The 21,221-nt window shown below is 48.2% G+C and overlaps 3 protein-coding genes and 1 pseudogene across 3 annotated transcripts; all 4 read right to left on the reverse strand.

Moving 5' to 3' along the window:
* Positions 1-1,317: 1,317 nt before the first annotated feature.
* On the reverse strand, positions 1,318-6,773 carry LOC117854003 (probable homogentisate phytyltransferase 1, chloroplastic). Its single transcript, XM_034736285.2, has 12 exons — positions 6,614-6,773; positions 5,166-5,455; positions 4,948-5,031; positions 4,790-4,864; positions 4,620-4,703; positions 4,037-4,126; positions 3,063-3,164; positions 2,780-2,875; positions 2,544-2,615; positions 2,352-2,447; positions 1,810-1,914; positions 1,318-1,613 (listed from the first exon to the last, which is right to left on the reverse strand). Exons 1-12 carry the CDS (start codon positions 6,675-6,677, stop codon positions 1,572-1,574), a joined length of 1,200 nt encoding a protein of 399 aa, XP_034592176.1. The 5' UTR covers positions 6,678-6,773; the 3' UTR covers positions 1,318-1,571.
* A 571-nt stretch (positions 6,774-7,344) lies between these two features.
* On the reverse strand, positions 7,345-7,837 carry LOC117853609 (nucleoside diphosphate kinase 1-like; annotated as a pseudogene).
* A 2,908-nt stretch (positions 7,838-10,745) lies between these two features.
* Positions 10,746-13,725, reverse strand: LOC117852320 (uncharacterized). The gene has a single exon (XM_034734352.2). It carries the CDS (start codon positions 13,471-13,473, stop codon positions 11,107-11,109), a length of 2,367 nt encoding a protein of 788 aa, XP_034590243.1. The 5' UTR covers positions 13,474-13,725; the 3' UTR covers positions 10,746-11,106.
* Positions 13,726-15,763: 2,038 nt separating this feature from the next.
* LOC117852321 (uncharacterized) lies at positions 15,764-21,002 on the reverse strand. Its single transcript, XM_034734355.2, has 10 exons — positions 20,590-21,002; positions 19,225-19,274; positions 18,953-19,062; positions 18,260-18,536; positions 17,418-17,547; positions 17,070-17,329; positions 16,857-16,953; positions 16,681-16,750; positions 16,021-16,266; positions 15,764-15,934 (listed from the first exon to the last, which is right to left on the reverse strand). The coding sequence occupies exons 1-10, from the start codon at positions 20,900-20,902 to the stop codon at positions 15,892-15,894; spliced, it is 1,596 nt and encodes a 531-aa protein (XP_034590246.1). The 5' UTR covers positions 20,903-21,002; the 3' UTR covers positions 15,764-15,891.
* Between the last annotated feature and the right edge of the window lie 219 nt (positions 21,003-21,221).

The raw sequence follows: 21,221 nt of genomic DNA on the forward strand, positions 1-21,221 counted from the left end.
TTTATCAGCCAATCCTATTTTTCACTGAGCATATAAAGATTGACTTTCATTTTGTATGAGAACATGTTGTTAACAAGCAGCTGCAAGTACACTTGATGGCGTCAAGGGATGTTTACTAAAGCATTACCGAGTGGTTTGTTTGAGCTGTTGAAAATCAATCTAAATCTCACGACTAAAAGAGGTTTAGATTGAGAGAGACTGGAATTAGAGATATCGGCTAAATGGCCCTGGGAACCCGTGTCCGCTGATCCCGAGCCGGCCGCGCCGGTGAGCGGTGGCGGGGGCCGGGGGCGGGGCTCTTCATGTTCGCGCTGACAACCTGGCGGACGGCAGGGCTCGCATCGGGCGTGCAGTGCAGGGCTGCAACCAGGTAGGAGCAGCGGAGCAGACGGGCCCAACCCCCAACCGGCCGACGGCCAGCCCCAACCACCTGGGCGCGTGCGGGTGACGCGAGCCGCCGCACCGCAGAGTCACGCGATGCCTGCCTCCGTTCCGGCGGCCTGGCCCTGGCGATCGCTCGCTGGGGCAACGCCAGGGATACGCGCGGTCGATCGGGATCCGCCACAGAATCGAGCCTCGACGTCGACGACAACGGCGCACGCGTATCCCGAGGTCACCACCGGCGTGAATATGGCCGGACCACCCATATCCCTCCGTATCTCTCCTCTCACGGCAGGAGAGTTTACACCGGACAGGCGGGACCGGCGCGCCCACGGCGTCTTGCTCCGGGGGCGGAAACGCCGCTGCCGCTGCACGTATCTCCTCCCCCTCCCTGCGCTGTGATTGCCGCAGCAGACACCCATGCCAGATGCTCGCCACACGCCCATACGATGCAAATGCAACGCAGGTGCAGTGAAATTTAAGGTAGCCCACGTATTGCGGGCGCTGCGCTGCGCTCCGGTCTCCTCCGTAGGGCAGCAAGGCCGCGGCCGGCACAACAAACTCACCGCGCCCACGCATCTCGCCGCTGCGGCAGCGGGGGCAGGCAATCCGCGCTCTGACAGGGGATCTTTTTCGGACAGAAGAGCACTGCAGGCTGACGGACCGGTGCCAGGCCGTGACGCCACCACACATGACATTCATTCGTGCTAGCTACGCCCGCTGCACAAGTCAAAGCGCAGGCTGGACGTACTGCGCCACCGAGTTACTGACTGAGCTCTGCTCACTGCTCAGCCGACGAAGTTTACTACTGGCAGGAGCAAACAAGTATCGATACCGGTAGCAACGCCTACGCGCTACAGCTCACCTGGTCTCGTTACTTCGGGTACGTTGGGGGTTGGAGGTTGTGCGATCTCTCGCAGAGCACAGGGAGGAGGATACCATCAGGACTTCAGGTCCGGTCAGCCGGACATATGGGATATCATCAAGTAGCGTTGCAGTACTGCGGAATCACAGGGGGGGGGAATTTTATTGGGCGCCGGCCGGCGGCCGTAGCCAACTAGCCATCCTCTCCCTCGTGCATACTATGCATGTGCTTCCAGTTTCAAACGGGCGTTTACTCCGGCACTCAAACTTCTTCCGTGGAGTTGTTTCCCCGCCCCGCCACCGGCCGATCCAATCGCCTCGCCTGATCACCGCACCAGAGGGATGAGCAGGTATTCCGCGTAGAACAGCTGCGGAGCCACGTGGGGAGAGTAAATGGTCAGTAACTGATCCACGCGGTTAACGGCTCCCCGGATTCAAGGCCTCAAGGGGAGAGGGAGCAGATCAGGAGGTGATTAAGCATGGGCAGGACAGTCGGCACCGCACGGCGGGGAGTTTCAATTCCAAAGAGGATGGGGGTGAACTGAGGGAGGGAGAGAGGCTTACCTTCCAGATGAACATGTAGAAGGATGTTATCGCGGCTTTGCTCGTCAGGTCAACTGACCGCGCGCAGCTCCATAGGATCGCAGCGAGGATGGAATGGCCAGCAATCTGCAAGAAAATTTCATGAAAGTTTCATAATTAAACCAGAAAAGAAACATTCATGGCGAACTAGAACAGGCGATTCCTTTCAATTATCGGCATTAGATATTTATTAATTTCTCAGGAGGAAATGGAAAGTTTTGTAACATAACTGGAGAAGAAACATTCATAACAGGCTACATGTGATTCCTTTCAATTGTCGGCATTAGGTATTTAGATTCTCTGAGGAAAATGGAAAACGCTAGGCTATAATTTTAGAAAAAAAGGTGAAGCTTAATTAATCTAGTTATGTTGGAATTGTGCAGAAAAGGCAGCACTGCAGAATCCCCACTGGTGCTTGCAGCCTTGCTCGTTCAGAAGTTCAGACCAATTATTGAGCATTGAGCAATCATAAATCTAGTCACTGAAATTGCTGCTGAACACTAGGAGAAAGAAATGGAACATACAGTTGCAGTTTTGCTCCACAGAGAGGTAGAAGTAGCTCCCATCAGTATCGCAACGCTGTAGGCCATCTCAAGCAGACCAACACAGATCCAGAATACCTGTTGGAAAGCTCATATCAGTATGTCCAGGTGTAAGTTTTTTTTTTTTTTTTTAGAAATCCAGGTGTAAGTCTCTTGGCAATTTCTTTCACTGACCTTCTTTTGACCTAATCGAACGCTGAAAGATCGAATCCCAAATATGCGGTCCCCTTCAATATCAGGTATATCCTACAAGAATTGGTCAATTTTATTCAGTGCAATAGTAGGAACATGTTCTTACTGGATGAACATATTAAGATATAGCAGAGTGATCAAGATTTGGAGTGGATATCAGCGCAGACAAAACTTTTGCCAGTTCTCATAAAAAGTTATACATTCCAGTTTGCTTTTACCTTAAACAGCGCTATTACAACTGAGAAGAATGTCATAAATCCAGTTGCAAATAGCAATGGCCTCGTAAAGACTGCTGGTCTTCTGAAAACAAAGGTCTGGTAGATTTGCATGGACAGGCTGTTAGGAAATAGATAGGCAGCACAAACCACATGTTGCAGTTATCATTTGAATTCCAGAGAAAATTCCACAATCCACATGAGAATGCCACTACAAATTCCAAAGGCTTTTGTTTTTCATAGACATTTATTTTTGCATTCAAAAAGATGTCACAGGAAGACTTGCCTGAATATGGAGAAAAAAGGCCAGCTGAACAATCACTGCACGAACTGCTAATATGCACAGTGCTGCAACAACAGCAAATCTCTTCCATCTGAAGTACGGCAGCTGTAAAGGCCAAAGACGTGAATTGCAGTTTATTTAGGTAATTCAGGCAGGTAGTGACAACTTCTGCACACAAAATAAATAATAATAATGGCAGAAAAAATACACGATAAGTTACAGCATCTGTTCATTCATTCTGAAAGAAGCTGTCAATTGTTCTTCCAATGAAGGAAAAATGATCCCTGAATATGTATGTCCAAGGAGTAGAAAATTTAAGAAAATTCAGTATTATCTAACATTACCACATTTTCTTTGAAGTGATTAGTATTGGTTAAAAAGCTGCTGCTTCAGATTTGGGCTATGGTCCATTTTCAACCCTTAATTTTTCTCCATGGTCCAGTTTGGCCCATCAAGGTGACATGTGCATCTCATGCTTCATTGGTTAAAATTTGTAAAGTCCATTTAAGTCTTCTGAGCAACTTGCAGAGGAATTTCACCTCTCAGTTAGCATCACCTTTCATTATATGTGAAAGTTAAAGAGGGATGGATTGTGTAAGCATTTCATTAGTTTGGGGTTCTATTATTGCAAAATGAGTTTGCTCTAGACATGAAGGTGTTAGCTCAGAGTGTCTGATTTTTCTCATGTAGTGAAGCCATTTAACTCTGCTATTGCTGGAGCATACAAACTTGCCTGTTTGCATGTGCGTTACTCAACACTGTAATTGAAAGAAAACCCCCTTTAGACTTATTCAGAAGTCACTGCCTGCTAATCAAGCTGCAGTTTACATAAAAAATACCTTTGCAATGCAGAAGAGAACCATTTGCAACATTAACAAACCCCATAAACGATCCAAGCAATCATTACTTATACCAAAAGACAGTCAATTTTCAAATGGCAGTACGCCAGTACCAGGCCCTGAAGCATGAGCTCTTACATTGATTGAGTAGGCAGTTCCAAGAACGAAACTTATGAAAAGAGCCCAAAACAGAGGTTGTGATCCAACAGCCCATCCAACGCCAAAGCTCTACAATATACATAGCACATGCTGTTGAATCAGTCTGATAGAGTACGAGTGAAGAATTTCAGAAAAAACTATTTAAAGGTCATGATTGATATTAGCACAAATCTACAAAATCATTGGCATGATTAAATCTAATTGTTTGGCATAAGTTAGTAAATGGAGATCCTGGAACCACAGTTTCACAATAGATATTCATAATTCACTAGAAGTCAAATTTGCTCAATCATGTATTTCCAAGTTGCACCAATTATTTCGGAGTTCTTCATATTGGAACTTTTTTCATTGAGCTACTTGATCTCACTAGCAACTGAGGGCACCACTGGTAAGAAAGACTAATACTCAAGACTTAAACAGGAATACTCCAAAGAGCATATCATTTAGTTTGAGACCACTTTAGATGTTTCAGGATCGATCTATATTCTATCTAGCAAAAAAGGAAGTGAAAATAAAACATGAATGAAATTCCAATTTCTTCCATACTGAAAAGCATAGTTACCATAGCAGCAAAGACTGATACTATTGCGACCCCAGTTGCAGGGGTATATTCCCCAGATGCCAGTGGAAGAGTTGGCTTGTTAACCTGGAGAGGCACACACATTAGCTCCAGAAGTCAATAAGGTGGTAAAGGGGTTTACTATAACAGAGGTTATAGTGAATTCAAAATACCTTGTCTATCTCAATGTCGAATAACTGATTCAGTCCAACAATATAAATGTTCATGAAAAGAGCCGCTACCACTGCCTACATAAGAGTACAAATGCAGCACAATGAAACAACACATTTTTATGTTTATAAAAGGAGAGCGATGATCAAAGTTTTACTACCTCCAGCAAACCCGTGAGGAACAAAGGAGATATATCAGACAAGCTCTGGACAGCTAGAAGGGAAACTGAGACTATACTTAAGGCCTGCTTAAACCAGAAAAATATCTTCATCAATGAAAAGAAAAAGAAAAAACAACACAAAGACATACTGGCTTCATCAAAAGATCATGCACGCTGGAGGTTCATCTGAATGAAACAACACAACAACACGACTTAACTGTTCCTATGACAGTATGTGGCCGGGAAAATCTGTAAAATGCATCTAGAGAAGATGATATTGCTTTCCAGATGCTTGCAGAATCATGTGCTTCAGGTTCAGATTGCAGCTGTTGTCCCGAAGCATTAATAGAAGTACTTATTGACTGACGTGATATCCTACAATAAGAGGATTTCCAGTCGAAGAATTTCTGACTTTGATACAAGGAAGGGCCTTGGGTCCTTTGGCTGGAAAAACAAACTCGCGCTTCACCATTTCGTTGGATAGAACAAAATGGTGGTAGAAAATGATCTGGAAAGTCAAAACATTTCAATACTAGGTCAAGCACACAATATGGAAGAAATCCACCAAGAATTAAATAGTACGTGACTAATAAGCTTGACATCGGCATGCCACTTATTGTCTAACAAATCATGGACCTTTTACTACTGCAGTCTACATTGGAGTACAGGGTCAGTCAAAGAAGAAAAGAAAACTTAGCGTTTCCCCCTATTGTATCAGATCATCTACCAAATGCAAAGCATGATAGAAACTTCAATAATATACACATATGCCAGTGTCACTGGGGTACCACAGCTTCTGGTTATTTCAGCAAAAGATAATAAATTCTACACATGCAACAAAGATCATAGCAGAAAGATAAAAGTACTTTTATCCACTGGGAAGCTTCTCCCTTTCATAAAGTCATCAGAATGTCCTTTTCAATCACAACACAAGTAATACGCCTCAAAATTTCCTTGAAGCTTACAAATGCCCCTAAGTTCCCTTCATTTAACTACAGTAGGCAAGGTTTTAGTTTCTGTAAATTAAGAAAATTGGATTTCATAATATAACTATTTGACCTTTACTTTCACATATTATCCTGATAAAAGTCACAATCAACCACACACCCAAATAGGCAAGGTTTTAGTTTCTTTCAATTAACAGGAGGGGATTAGCTACTTTCACTTTCACTGTTTCACATATTTATCCTGATAAAAGTTGGAATAAACCGCAAACAGAAATTCCTGCATGGTTTTAACCATTTCCCTCATCTCAGAACCTTTAAAGCGTGAACTGGACCATGGGAGGAATTAGGCCCGACTCGATTCCCCGCAACTAAACCCTCATAAAGACACTGAGCAGCTGCTACGCGGCCGAAATCCCCTTTGCCATTAATACCCGACAGAGCAGCTGCTACTGCATCATTTTGCCACTGATTACAGGCTCGGCATCACGGACCGAGCCCTTTTATCTCTCGATTGGGGACGAGCGGGGGGAAAAAAAAGAACGTGTAGCTGCAGACCAAATCGCATCCCAACTTGACAAGGAAGCGGTGGCGCTCCATATCTGGCTAGTAGGAGAGTACTCCAGGCGATTAATCCCTCTAAGCCAGAGTGCCAGACACCGGACGGCGCTCTCCCATCAGTGCACGCCCACAGAAGGGCCGTGGGAATGGAAATCACTCACCTCTCGGGCGGGCGGCGCCGGGCCGCGCGGAGAGGAGGGACGGCCGGAGGCGGAGCGCATCCATCCCTTGGCACCGCGGCCGGCCGAGGGGGAGCGCCGGAGCGGAGAGCGAGCGAGCGAGTGAGCTCGCGAGGGGAAGGCGACCGAGTGGAGCGGGCGGGCGGGCGGGCGCGGTTGGAGTGTGCCAAGTCACGACTGCTCTCCTCCGCCTTTCACGCTACAGTGCCCTCTTTTTTTTTTTGATAAATACAGTGCCCTCTTTGTTGTGTTGACCCGAAGAAGGCCCGTCGCACGAGAGAGGAATGCACTTGAAGTGGTTTTGCCGAGGAGGTCGTCGTCACCGTCGCCGGATCGCGATCGTGCGGCCCTGCGCCGGCGTTCTGCCCCCACGTCAGGGCCGGCGCACGCTAGCGCGAGCGATTGGGCATCTGGACGGCGGGCGCGGTTTCGTTCACGTGGAGAGCGCCATACGCGAACGACACCGTGCACGACCACGAACAGGATCACGGCCTCACGGGGCCTCCAGCCTGCAAGTGCCGCCGCGTTACCGGTACAACGGCGGATCCGGACTTTTTTGACATTCTAAAGATTGATTTCGCAAATTTGACACCCATAATATTAACATATTGATTTATCTCTTTAATAAATTTATTTCATCCTTTTACATTTATTAGATTGTGAAAGGACTAAACTACCCCTTGCTCTATGTACATACCTCTCAGTCGTCTGGTTCAATCAAATTTCTCGCCTCGCTCGAACGCGCCGCCGCCCACCCAGAACGCGTGGCTGCTCTGCCAGTTGGCGAGGCCCTTGGGGAACCACAGGGAAATCTCCTTGGTAGCACTCTCAATGCTGTCACTTCCATGAATGACATTCCTGCCAATGTCGACAACAAAGTCACCACGGATGGTGCCGGGCTTGGAAGCCAGGGGGTTGGTGGCGCCGATGATCTTGCGGCCAGTGTGACAACGCTCTTGCCCTCCCAGACCATGGCAACCGCAGGGCCAAAGATGATGTAGTCCACAAGGCCCTGGAAGAAAGGCTTGGCGGACAGATCAGAGTAGTGCTTCTCAGCGAACGACCTCTCCACGTTCACAAGCTTCAAGGCCTTGAGGTAGAAGCCCTTCTTCTCAAAACGGCTGATGATCTCACCAATGAGGCCCCTCTGGACGTCGTCGGGCTTGATCATGATGAAGGTGTGCTCCATTGCGGCGACGACGAGAGGGTGCTCCATGCGTGTCCGAGGTGAGAAATTTGATTGAACCAGATGGCCGAGAGGTAGGTACATAAAGCAAGAGGTAGTTTAGTCCTTTCACAATCCAGGGAAAAGGATGAAATGAAATCATTAAAGAGGCATAATGTTAAGTAAATCAATGTGTCAATGTTATGGGTGTCAAATTTGCGAAGCTAATCTTTGAAGTGTCAAATATGCGAAGCCACGTGTTTGGGGTGTCAAAAATACAAATTTCTCAGACTCCGACGGCTCGGATCGAAGGGAGAGGCGCCTGAGGAGAGGAGGCTCTGTTCCAGCGGCCTTCGTTGTTCACAGTACACCTCCCGGTCGAGAGCGTGACGGCCTAGCAAGCGGTGGTTCGTGCCGATCTGGCGTAGTCGAGAACGGATATGGTAAAGAAAGAGAAAATAACGAAATCGAACTCAAACTAGATTTCGATGCCTACACCCATTTTCTCCCCCTTTTTTCTAAATAATTTCTCATTTTCTCCTCCTCCCGAGACTTTCATTTCTCAACCTTTCTTCGAGTTGATCCTAAGATCGCATGGGAGAGATAAAAAAGAAGGAATGCAAATGAGTACTCCATCCGTTCCAAATTATAAGTTGTTTTAAATTTTCTAGGTTTATAGATATTATTATACGCTAGACATACACTATATCTTGATGCATATTAATATCTAGATGCATAATAATATCTATAAACCTAAAAAGTTAAAACGACCTACAATTTGGAACGGATGGCAACACAGCACAACGACCTTGGAGTGGTGGATCAATATCACGTCGATGACAGGAATCCCACGAAAAGCGACTAGAAGCCTAACACTCCTTATAATGTGGGAAATATGGATAGAGAGAAACTCCAGAGTATTCCGTCACCAAGATTCTTCGGCGCCATCGATAATGACCAAAATCAAGTCCAATCAAGTCCTCGCCAACCTTTGGATACAAGCCAGAGCGACAAGACAAGTCTAGCAGGTCTTATTGCGCATGTTTAGCGGCTTGATTTTTTCTTTCCTATTTTTTACCTTTCGTTTTCTTTCCGGTTAGCTGGATGTAACCTCACTTCTTTATTAATAAAATAGGCACACTCTCGTGCCGCTTTCGTTAAATTTTTTTTTGGAGATTCAGCAATGGCATGCCTTAACCTATCATGATCATTCCCTCCTTGTCACGGTCCTTACTACGACAGCGGAACACCGACGAGCTCGGACGGAGGTGTTGGGGAGGAAGGAGAACAGTAGAGAGATTAGGTTTTAGGTTTGACCCATCGCGGATACAGAGTATGTAGGCGTTGCAGTAGCAGGCCGAGTCGGTACATGGGCTCGTCGGCCCGATAGACGGCACGCAGGGCCAGCTAGCTCATTACATGGCCTCTGGCAGTAGACTGGGGATGCACATAGGTCATGGCACTCCTCTAGTCCTCTGCTCACTGACAGAGATTGATCACCTAAACAGTCCGACTGAGGTACGTAGGCACAGCAGCTGCCCTGGTGCCTAGTAGAGTCACCCTCGCTTTGCTTTCTTTTTAACAGTTCGCTGTTAAGGGCGTCTCCAACAGAGAAGCTCTAAGCTGGCTTATACATTTTTTTTACACGATGAACAGTACAGAACACACCATGCTAGCGCTTCCTTCTGCGCTTGGCTCGCACATCTCCCAATGCTGAGCTCTCTCACAGCACATTCAAAGCTGCACTGCTGCAATATTCTATCATCTCTCCTCTGGTTTGAGCTACTGCTAGCTTATACTATCGGTGATGCCGGCACCGTTTAAAGACCGCACATCGAATTTTTTTAATACTAATTAGCAGTATTAACATCTCTGAAATAGTGAACAGTGAATAGATAATGGTCCTCCCGCAAGTGGACCAGGACCACACAGCACAGTGCATTTGCTGTTAACTGAAGTGATTGTTTGCAAGAGCGGAAGGCGTCCTCCGAGCCCTTCGCCGTCGCGGATCGCGATCGCGCGGTCCTGCTCCTGCCTGCGCCGTGCTTTGATCCCACCGCCCCCGACGACGACGACGACGACAACGAGAGGTGTCGGTTTGTTGGGCTTGGGCGTGACTGCGTGAGCGATTCCGCAGCTTTGATTTCACGTGCGGAGCCACGTGAAAAACAGTACGGCGCTCACCGGACCCCAGGGACAAACTGCCCAAGCCCAACTGCGAATGAGATACACAAACTACGTGACTGGGCCAGGGCATCGAAAAGGATTTGGTCGAGGAGCCACCAAAACATACAAGGCCATCACCGTTCGCGAACAGTCAACTCCGTGCAGTGTCCGTCCCCTGACCCTGAGAGGGATCGACCACCTACGCATTCCCTATCCTCAGCGACCACACTTTCTTGTTCTGGAGAACTAACACGGTGCCTACAGTAAAACCAGGACGACAGAAGCAGCTAAAACTGTACCAAGGTAACGGAAACAGATAAACTGCCGAACGTACAACAGCTTCCCTGCAGGTTGTGTTTCGCTGTAAGCAGTGTGCGGATCAGTACTTCTACGGGTGATCAGTGATCACCAGCCAACACACAGGGCTGTTTCCTGCCAATCCTCTGTCGCCACAGCGCCATGCCAGATATAAAGAGAGCACGAGGTAGCAAGGCTAGCAGCGTGCACGCAGGTCGAAAGCGACGAGGGGCGCTGGGTGTAGCGGCCACTGCTTCGCGATCACGGCTCCACCCAGCAGGCAGCCAGCCCACATGCGAACGTCGGCGATCTTCCTGGCGTTGCTAGACGCCTAGGCTCCGGAGTCCTTTTCATTCACCGAAGAGATATTTCCAGCTCCAGCCGTGAAAGGGGGAAACAGAACAGAATATGGTCAGGGTCAGGTTCTTTGTCCTGCTCTGTTAATTCAAGAGGAGGAATGGATAGAGGAGTTACTGAGACCGCTGGTAAACTGATGACATTGCTGACTTGAGATCAGCTCAATCATGTTGTCTATATTCAGAAAGAAAGAAAAAATTGAGTGATACATCAGGCGCCCTTCAGGCTTCAGGTTCTTTGCACTCTAAAGTATGTACAGCAGAATGTGACTATACGTACACTGTACAGCAGTTGAAGAATGAGAGTATTTTGACATCATACAGCACCATATGAAGGCGCAATACTATCCACGTCTCTGATAGACACAAGCTCTTCAAGATTAGCAGTAATCTTCCCTATCAAAACTGCAGCGTATATATATGCAAACTGCCAGTAACTTAAAAGCGACGAAACCTGAACCGGATCTCGTCCACCTTTCAGCACAGGCAGCCTATCTTCCGAACTGCGCATCCTCTATACGGTCTGCGAGCGTACGCAGCACTTTCTTGTCAAAATTCGGGTCAGTTTCTGAAACTCCGGACAGGAAATCGCGAGCCTCCTCGTATCGCTTCGCTTTGCAGTAACTGTCGACTACTCTCCTGTAGGTCAGCTCCATAGGCCTCAGGTTGTGCTGAATCATGTAGCTGATGACCTCTCTAGCCTCACTGAACATCTCCAGGCTAGCGTATCCCCCGACCAGTGTGTGGTAGGTTACGACGCAGGGGGGCATGCCGTCAGCAATCATCTCGGAGAGGATCCTCTGCGCTTCTCTGATCAGCCCTTGCTTGCAGAATCCGTTAATGACCGTGTTATAAGACACTACGTCTGGCTTCACCTCAGAGCTTTTGAGCTGATTCAGTATCTTCTCGGCCTCCCATGATTCGCTGCACTTTGCGTACATGTCCATCAAGCTGTTATAAGTGATGAGGTCGGGGGTCAGCCCGCTCTGCTTGATCAAATCGAATATCTCGGTGGCCTTGCTGTACAAACCGTTCTTTGCATACATGGAGAGCATGGAGTTAAATATGACGAGATCAGGTTTGTAACCCCGGGATTTTACCTCTCGAAATGCCCTCTCAATTCCCTCCAGTCGGCGGCACTTGAAATTGGCAATCACAAGGGTCCTCAAGATAACCCAGCTTGGGAAAACTGTACCTCCGTAAACTTCTTTCTCAATCGCAGTTATCCCTGCAATGTTACCACCCTTTGCATAACATTGGAGCAACAGTGAATATGACTGTTCGTTTGGCTTGAACCCCTTGGTCCTCAGTTTGCTAACGATTGATTGAGCAGTGGACCAATCACCTTGTCGCGATAGCACATTCAGCAATGCATTGTATGTGGTGAGGCAGGGGGCGAAGCCAGCACTTGTCATTTCATCGTACATCTTGAAAGCATTTGTCCTTGAGCCACACCGGCCATATGCAGCTATCAGTGTGTTGTAGGTGTCTCGGCAAAGCTCAACCCCACAAGACTTCATCCCCTCCAGAACCCGGGTAACATAGTCCTCCATGCCCCGCTTCCCACAGACTGCAAGCATTGTGTTCCATGTGACCCGATTTGGCGTGCATCCACTCATTGACATCTCTCCAAGCATCTCTAACATCACAATGAACCTTGATTTCTTGCCAAGCATGCCAAGGATAAAATTGTACGTGTTCACATTCGGAACACACCCGCTCTTCTTCATCCGGTTGAACAGAGCAAGCGCTTCATCCACCTTCCCCACATTCCCATAAGCTGTCATCACGGTGTTATATGTGAATGTGTTTGGTAATAACCCCTTGCCGGTCATTGTATCCAGGCACTTGGCAGCCTCCTCGTAGAACCCAGCTCTGGCATATGTTCCGGCGAGCTCATTGTACGTCACAGCATCCGGCTGACACCCGTTCTGCTCCATCTCCTTGAGCACGCGCAGCGCCTCCGTGTAGTTTCCAGCCTTGCCAAACACCTGCAGCAGCGCATTGTAGGTGACGACGCACGGATTGTGACCACGGGCCTTGAGGTCCTCGAAGAACGCCACTGCCTCGTCCACGAGACCGTCCCGGCAGCACGCGGCGATCACCGTGCTGGCGGTGAAGTCGTCGGGCTCGACCCCCGCGGCGCGCATCTCCTCCACCAGCGCGACGATCTGCGGCCACGAACGGCCCATCCGTCCGTACACGTCGAGCACGACGTTGTAGGTGACGAGCGTGGGCGCCACCCCCTGGCGCCGGAGCTCGGCGAAGAGCTCGACCGCGCGCTCGTACCGCCCCGCCCGGGACAGCGCGTGCAGCACGGTGGTGTAGGCGCGGACGTCGAGGCGGGATCCCGGCGGGAGCGGCATTTCGTCGAGCAGGTCGCAGACGGCGTCGTGCTGGCCCTCGCGGCCCAGCGCGCGGACGACCATCTCGAGCGCGGCGGCGTCGGCGGCGCCCTCAGCCCCGGCCCACCGGAGGAGCGAGAGCGCCCACTCCCAGTGCCCCGAGAGCTCGAGCGCCTTGAGCAGGGACGGGATGTCGGCGCGGAGGAGCTCGTCGCGGCGGGAGGCAAGGAAGGACGGGAGCGTCGGGAGCGGGTGCGAGGAGATGGCGAGCACGAGCGCCTGCGCGGCCGGGGAGAGGAAGGTGTGCGCGGGGGTCGGCGTCGGGTGCGACCGCCGCGGCGCGGGCACGGGCGCCGGCGCCGGCGCCGCGGTGAGGTGGAGCAGCAGCGAGTCGAGCGGGAGCGAGGACGGCGACGGCGGCGGGGGCGCCGCCGGGAGCAGCGGGCCGCGCTTCCTGGGCCCCACTGGGAGGGTGGGCTTGTTCGGGAACAGCCCGCGCCCGGTAGCCTCCATCGGCGGCGGCGGCGCGGGTTGGCCGCTGGGCGCGGGAGGCGACGGGCTACGAGCTCGCGAGCGAGTTGCGGGGCGGGAGCATGCAGGGGGAGCTCCGCGCGCGGCGTAGGGGATCAGGGGATGGGGTTTACGGATACGGTGGCGGCAGCGGGTGGACGGGAGCTGGCTGGCGGGAGGAGCCGAGGAGGCCGGCGTCCCGCCCCGCTGTTCGGTACTTCGATTTGGGACCTGATCGGCTCAGTGTGGCAGTGGCACCGATCACTGATCGAGTGGCGCAAATCCGCCGCCGGCACATCTGATCTGGCGACTCGATTTCTGACCACCCGCCGTCGATTCCCGTTTCCCGGGCTTGAACCTGCTGTCTGACTAGACCAGTGTTGCGACCTGTTTGCATCTATTTGTATCCTTTACCGGACCTGTTTGTATCCGAACATATCGGATGTTTAGATATTAATTAGAAGTATTAAATATAATCTAATTACAAAATGAATTGCACAGATGGAGTCTAATTCGCGAGACGAATCTATTAAGCCTAATAAGCCTAATTAGTTCATGATTTGACAATGTGGTGCTACAGTAACCATTTGCTAATGATGGATTAATTATGTTTAATAGATTTGTCTCGCGAATTAGTATAGGGATTCTGCAGTTAGTTTTATAATTAGCTCATGTTTAATTCTCCTAATTAGCGTTCGAATATCCGATGTAACCCTCCTAGAGTTTAGTACCTTGTATCCAAACACCCCTCAATTGGATGAAACGGCACATAATTTCAGTTGTGCATGAATACTGATACAGGCTTGAACTTTGAATACCTGCATCTTGCGCTTGTCAGGAAACACGATTACATTAGACCTGATTTGTTATCATTAGAACAGAGAAAAAACGGTACACATGCTGTCAAACTGCCTATCTTTCCCTTTTTATATTAAGGAAATTATCCGATCTTAAACATTCACTAAGTGAATGTCTACGACCCTAAAGAAACAAATCCGACCACCTAGTCCGGAGGTATATGAATACTTAGACTCCACGCCTCAACACGAGGGTCAAAGAAAATAAGAAAGCAAGCCACTGAGAAAGAAAGCTAAGAGGACTAAGTTTCAAACTTTTATACTCTTGCTTCCACTTAGCCATGGATCTTGTGCAGCAACTAATCCCTCTCATCTGTCATTTTCTTAGAAACTTTACAAGTTAGGATGATCCTGCTTGATGGCCAGTTATTTCCTGTCGCGTAGAAACTACACTTAGTCAATCTCTACCATGCACACTAGCATTACACTGAAACCGCCATCCCTACAAGCTGAACGGGTACCACCATCCAAGGACTTCAAAATGGCACCTCAAGAGGAAAGCGATGTCAAGATGCCGCCACTGCCCGAACCTGTTTTGGTTCTTCGGTTTTCACCTGGAAAAAGTCCCTAGGTCAAGTTCCTCACCGCAACACCTTCAACAAGGAGCACGATGCATCATGGCACCATCATCGTCGGCACCGGTCATGGCTTTCGCCTGAGGACCGACACCCTGACAACCACCAAATTTGCTGGCTGCTGCCAAAGCCAGTCGCCACCCTCTGTCTGCCACCCTCCGTCCGCCGCCGCCGCCACCATAGAGCCGAGCCACGCTCGCCTATAGCCGCCACGGACCGCGTACGGGCGGATCCACCGCGAGCTCTCCACGGTGGCGGTCACCGGAGTCTAAGACACCCTCCCCCGAGCTTAGCCCAGGAAAGGTAGGCTCCATGTGCGCTGCTACCCCGTAGCGGGCCACCGCCTCTGGCCGTCGCCGACGTGGTGCTGCCGCCCCACAGCGGGCTGCCACCTCGAGCCGTCGCCGCTGTCACCCTCACCGCCACGAGCCACGCCGCCGCGGGACTAGGCATCCGGCTCCCGCTAGCGCCCCCATGGATCCACCAGTGAAGGTCGTAAACGACCAGGGCGACACCAGATCCGAGCCTGCCTGCGCTAGATCTAGGCACCACTAGCCCAAGGGTGCGGCTGCTGCCGGCAAACCGCCACAGTAGCAAGAAAGGATAGGATGGGAGAGGTTGTGGAGGGGGAGGAAGTTCTTTCGTGAGGGAGGTGATGCGCCTACCGCCACCCTCATCGCAGCCGAACGGACTTCCGCCGGCAGGCTCCTGCGGCGGCGAGTCGGAGGAGGAGGGAGCGGTGCTAGAAGTGTGGTGGCGGCAGCACCCAAGTCGCCCTAGGGCGACCGGGCCGTGCCGCCTCTCTTTCCCCTTGTCCCTTGAAGTGCACAATAATTGAACATGCCAACTGGTGCGCACATGTTCTCTGAAAAATAACGCATAAACACCATAAGTCTCAAGTTGACTTATGATTTCAAGGTTCTTCTCAAGTCCCACAATACACTTTACACAAGTTAGAAGAAACCGAGAAAGGCGAACAAAACTCAAACCTACGAAGCAGGGGTGGTCGGATCAACTGTGCTAGGCCCATTCCTAGTTTACACAAGTAGGCCAATATTACAACCAAGGACACCAAAAGATTACCTCGTCTTTGTTCCTAATCGAAAGGAAGAAGTTACCTCGCCTTCCTCGGCCGCCCAACAGGTCTCTTCACGGGGACGTCGCCCAACTCTGGTTCTTGTTCCGTCAGTACCAGCCTGCTTTGCTCAAGCAAGTCCATCTCTGATTTGACTATGATGTCGTTGTTCTTTCGGCGTGGACCCTTTGCAGGTGACCTTGTTGGAGTTGGCGTGTTCTTTTGTGAGTTGGGTTGCCTTTTTCTGCGGTTCTTGGAGCCGTTTTGCAGTTGAAGGCCCATCGGCAAGCTGAATTAGATATGGCAGATTACATTATTGGCATATTTGAAATGCATCAAACCTGACAGCTACAGCAAAACAAAAAAAAATCTCGAGCATAATATGTTACAGTATGTTTGCTGCACCCTAGAACCGTTAACTAGAACTTGTAGTTCAACTGGTCAAGTGATGACAGTTGACGAGGCACATGCGGTCCAGAAATATGCAATCTTGAATTGTAGATACAAGGTTAAATTAACAACATAATCCTGTATAGCAACCACAATCATAAGCTGTCATGACATTTTGGTCCTAAATTGAACTCAAACTGATCTAGTGCAAATCAAACATTCCAAATTCTGATGGCAAAGCACAGCCACCACAAGTGGTAAACTTGGTCACACTCTTGCATGGAACAATACAAAGGGTGGTATGACATGCTACCTGGGTGCAGCCTCGATATCCTCCTTCAACATTAATTTTGAGAGAGAGCATGAATCATCACAGACAGCATCTGCTCAGGAAGTGCAAATAATAATAATAAATTCAGAGGATATTGAGGCATCAATCTCATAAGTTGTATGAACAGCGAGGAAACATATTCAATGGTGAAAACATACGCTCTTGCTTTTGGTGTGATAAGTCCATCATCTGCTGCTCGAAAGGATTAAATACATTCAAAGGCTCCACCTTCAAAGGAAAGCCTTTTTTCAGATCCTATGACAAAAGGTCATCTTCATGTCAGAACTCAGAACAAAATAGCACGTTTTTTTATTTAATTGATTTGAAAGAAAAGCACCCAGCAAGTCATGGGTGCAGTGGGATATCAGTACCTGACTAGAGCACTTGTTAAGTGTTGTAGCACCAAAACCTTTTTGGTCCTTACCAGATTGTGAAAAACTGGAATCAAACAGCTGTGGAGTTACAGCTGAAGGTTTATTGGGGACATCTAATATTTCATCAGCACTTTCAACTTTTGAAATAATGTTAGGGTATGTTAAATTATTGGCTCCCATAACATCTGTTAATAGCTTCTTTTCATCTCTGGAAGCATTTGGATCCCTGGCAGTGAGCTCTTCATGTGAACTCGCAGCTGATAAGTAAAATAGGTAAGCGAAATGTTGATTTTTGTGAGGCTTAGTGGTCCTTCTCAAATAATTTCTAAAACGATTAATCTTTACCTGGATGATTTCGAATAATATCAACTTGCTTGAATTTTGAAAGGTTCAATGGACTTCCATTGATCTTTGGCCTAACTCTTCGAAGTTCCCCATAAGCATCCTCTCTAACAGAGTAATTTCGTTTGAGAACCTGCAGTTAAGAGTGCAGCAGTAAATTTGTGTCATTCCAAAGTTGAAGAATTAAAAGACCCAAAACAAATTAGTAATTTTGTGGCAGTAATATTCAAAAGAACTTATCGAATAGATATATATAGCAACACACAAAATACAAAAAAAAATTGGCATACAGACAACAGCTAGACTGGATTGAGGCCATACACTTAGCTATTTATGTATGTTCACCCAAAAACCCTGCTTTACTCCAGTCTGGACATACTAGTGAGTAATTGTGGTGAGGTTGGAGAGAAAAATTAAACAATAAAGCTAATAATGTACATGGAGAAAACCATAACAAGCTAGGTCAGTGTGAACTTAACAGAAGATCACTACCTAATTTTGTGGACGGTAACTGAACAAAAAATTGGCAACTAACATCTTAAGTTACTTTAGGGTGCATGTATGATTAACAGAATATCAGGAGAACACTATTTACTGGACAAAACTGACAAGAAAATTTCCTAAAGATTTACTACTTCCAGGGGGCAGCAAAACAAAACATATTGCAGTCGCATGCACTGAGCAGCAATATATCATGGGGCCATGATTTATAGCTTAAAACGCTTGCCAGAAGAATGGCATATTAGCATCTTGACCAGTAGAACAGAAAAGGGCCAAGAAAGTCAGATGGACTTCATTTAGTATACACTGGAACAAGCAAAAAATTTACAAGCAAAAGCACTCACAGGCTGTATGTTCTTAGAATTCTGGATGAAAGGGCTTTGGTCGGTATCAGCTAATTTTGGAATTGTGCCCACAGCAACGCTATTATCACAGCGATGCATTTGAAGACTTGAAGTTGCGGGTGAGGATTCGGTTGGACTAAATGAAGAATATCCATCAACTGCTTGTCTGCCAACCTTTCGAGCACCTGTAAGAGCAAACCCACCAGTATCTATATCACCTGAATCTGAGTCCAAAACCCGCTCTTGAATTATCTTTATAAACTTTCTGCACTCAGACCTGATATAAAAATAAAAGAACATAAATCATGTCCTATTGGTTGCATAATTTATAGTTTTTCAATCACTACCACTATCAAATATTAATCTGTTCAGGATATAAAATATGTTATAATAGAATAGGATAGCACTATTCACAGCTTCTGTTGCTTTATCACAGTACGAGACAATTCATGGTTATTACATAATAAATGCAGAGTTAGCATACACAAAAGAGAAGCATGTAAACCAATTGTTTGTTGAGCGTGGAACGGATTATAGAATGTCATACCCAAGTATACATACCCAAGTATATGATAAAAGAATATCCAAGTATATGATGAAAAAATACTGCCTAAATGACAAAGCAAAATGCAAATCAAACAATACTATCAAAAGGTCAGAATGGAAGTCAATAAACAATATACAATCCAGTACCTTGAATAGGTCTCCTGCATAAGCAATTGCATTATGGCATCCTTTGGCTCAATCTCAGAGATAATTGCTAGGGAACCAGCATAGTCTTTTAGAACAGTCTCCTTTTCACCCTAAAATCACAAACAGTTCTACATGACTTCAATGTGTCAACTGTGAAATGCTCAGAGAACCAACCCCTTACTCCTACTTTTCTAGCCCAGTGAGAGGAACTTGTTTACAAACTAGCAGTGAGATACAATATGTTATGTAATAAACAAAATGACTGGGAATACCTGATTCAACTGATCATTTCTCACGGGAAAGAATGGGGAATTACCATTATCTGTTAAAGAAAATATCTCATTGGACTGAACTGACAAATCAATAGAAGTGCACACTCTATTTACAGGAAAGAATAAATAGTACAAACAAGGACACGAACACTGATGATACCTAAGACATTAGAAGTTAGGTTATAATGAAATTTAAGTCAGAAAGATGCAGTGGTCAAAACTGAGCAAATGGCAAACACAAAAAGAAGGTTTAGATGACTATGACTCCAAAAGATAGGAAATAAGAGGAACAAAAGAATTTTAAAATAACTTGTGCAGATGATTTGAGGTAAATTCACAAACTAAAACACATTTAAAGTTATCCCTTTCTTTGGGTTGTTCAGAACCAATGGTTTTTATCTTAGAAATGAAACAACCATGGCATGGAATGACTAGCAGCTCGGAAAGTATGTGGCAACAATATAACACATCTAAAGTGGTTGTCGGACCCACTAGTTCTGTGAGAAAGATCTGCCAATAAACTACACGTTCAATCAAGCCCTGAATAACAGTTTCCACTCTGGCTGGCCCATTCGCTACCCTTGCTGATGCTGCACATCATGAATCATATTACTAAGTTAGTGGTCATGACGATTCATGTGCCCCTTGTTAATGGAGGGATAAATCATTGAAAGCATTCTAAGTTCAGGTATGTCTTGATTCATGCATACCTTATCTCCCTCTCAGTTCAAATTTAAAATTTGAATTACATCATAAATGGAGGGCCCATAAGGTTTCAATGGTCAATACTGTGCAATATGTTGGATCCATACTATGAATGCTCATACGACCATCTGGGACCACCTAGTTGTTGGCGACAGTTGCAGATTTCTAATTGTACATTCCACATGCAGTTCAGGCATATGCTTAGTGCAGGAATTCTAAGGATAACGCAGCCGCTTAAGAAGTATTTTCACCCAGACAGTGGCTTAGTGCCAACGCAGTCATGCCCAATTGCCCACGACCCCAAGACCATTTTTGTATTCATGAGCATGGACTGACTATTGTCAGCCAGTTGCATGCATGCATGATCTAAATAACTGCAATAAAGAAACAATCATTGTCTCCCACGCAGATGCAGATGCGAAGCATGAAACTGCCAAGCATCCAATGTACTATTCGTGCACACAATGCTATTTCAAAGCCCAAACACCAAAATTGCTAAAATTTTCACGGAAATTGAGGCCTTCGAACCGCCGTTCCTACCCCCCTATACGCAACATCTAATGAACGCAACACGGCGCAAGCACTTAGATACGGCGGCAATGCGGCACCCAGAGCCTAAAAGGCGCTACGCCACGAAGCATAACTCGAGGAGTCGCGTACCGGTGCCGCGGCCGCCATTGTGCCCCTCGCTGCGAGGTTCTGGGAGCCGGCACGAGGCCGGGGAGCACGACGCCGACGGCGAGCCCCCGTCCGACGCGGCGTCGGAGGCGATGGAGCCGGAGCCGGAGCCGGAGACGGAAGCGGTGGGCTCGGGCCCGAGCACGGCGGCGAGGATCCGGCCGGCGCCGGAGACGAGGCCGGCGAGCCACCCCCTCGGCGGCGGGGGAGGCGGAGGCGGAGGCGGAGGCGAGGCCCCGCCGGACGCCGCCGACGGGCGGGGAGGGGTGTGGCCCCCCGCGGCGGATGACTCCATGGGAGGAGGCGCGCGCGCGCGTGCGGTGGCAGGCAGGAGGACGAGACGAGGTGGAGGGAGGGAAGAAATGGAAGGAGACCCAAAATTAAACCGCGCCGAGAATGGGGTCGCCCGTTTGGTGGGCGGGTGGGTTAATTCGGAGGCCGCCGTGAGGTTTAAACAAACACGCTCCAAATTTGGAGCGCCCTTTCCCTTCCTCCTTCCCGCCCCGGATGGCCCACCCAGTGGCTGCATGCTCGTTCCACGTGGCCAGCGTTTCTCTCGTGGCCCACGTTGTCAGTGAGCTTGTTTTGGGGGGGGGGGGAGTGTTTTTTTTTCC

The sequence above is a fragment of the Setaria viridis genome, chromosome 4 (genome assembly GCF_005286985.2).
Source record: "Setaria viridis chromosome 4, Setaria_viridis_v4.0, whole genome shotgun sequence".
Lineage (NCBI taxonomy): Eukaryota > Viridiplantae > Streptophyta > Magnoliopsida > Poales > Poaceae > Setaria > Setaria viridis.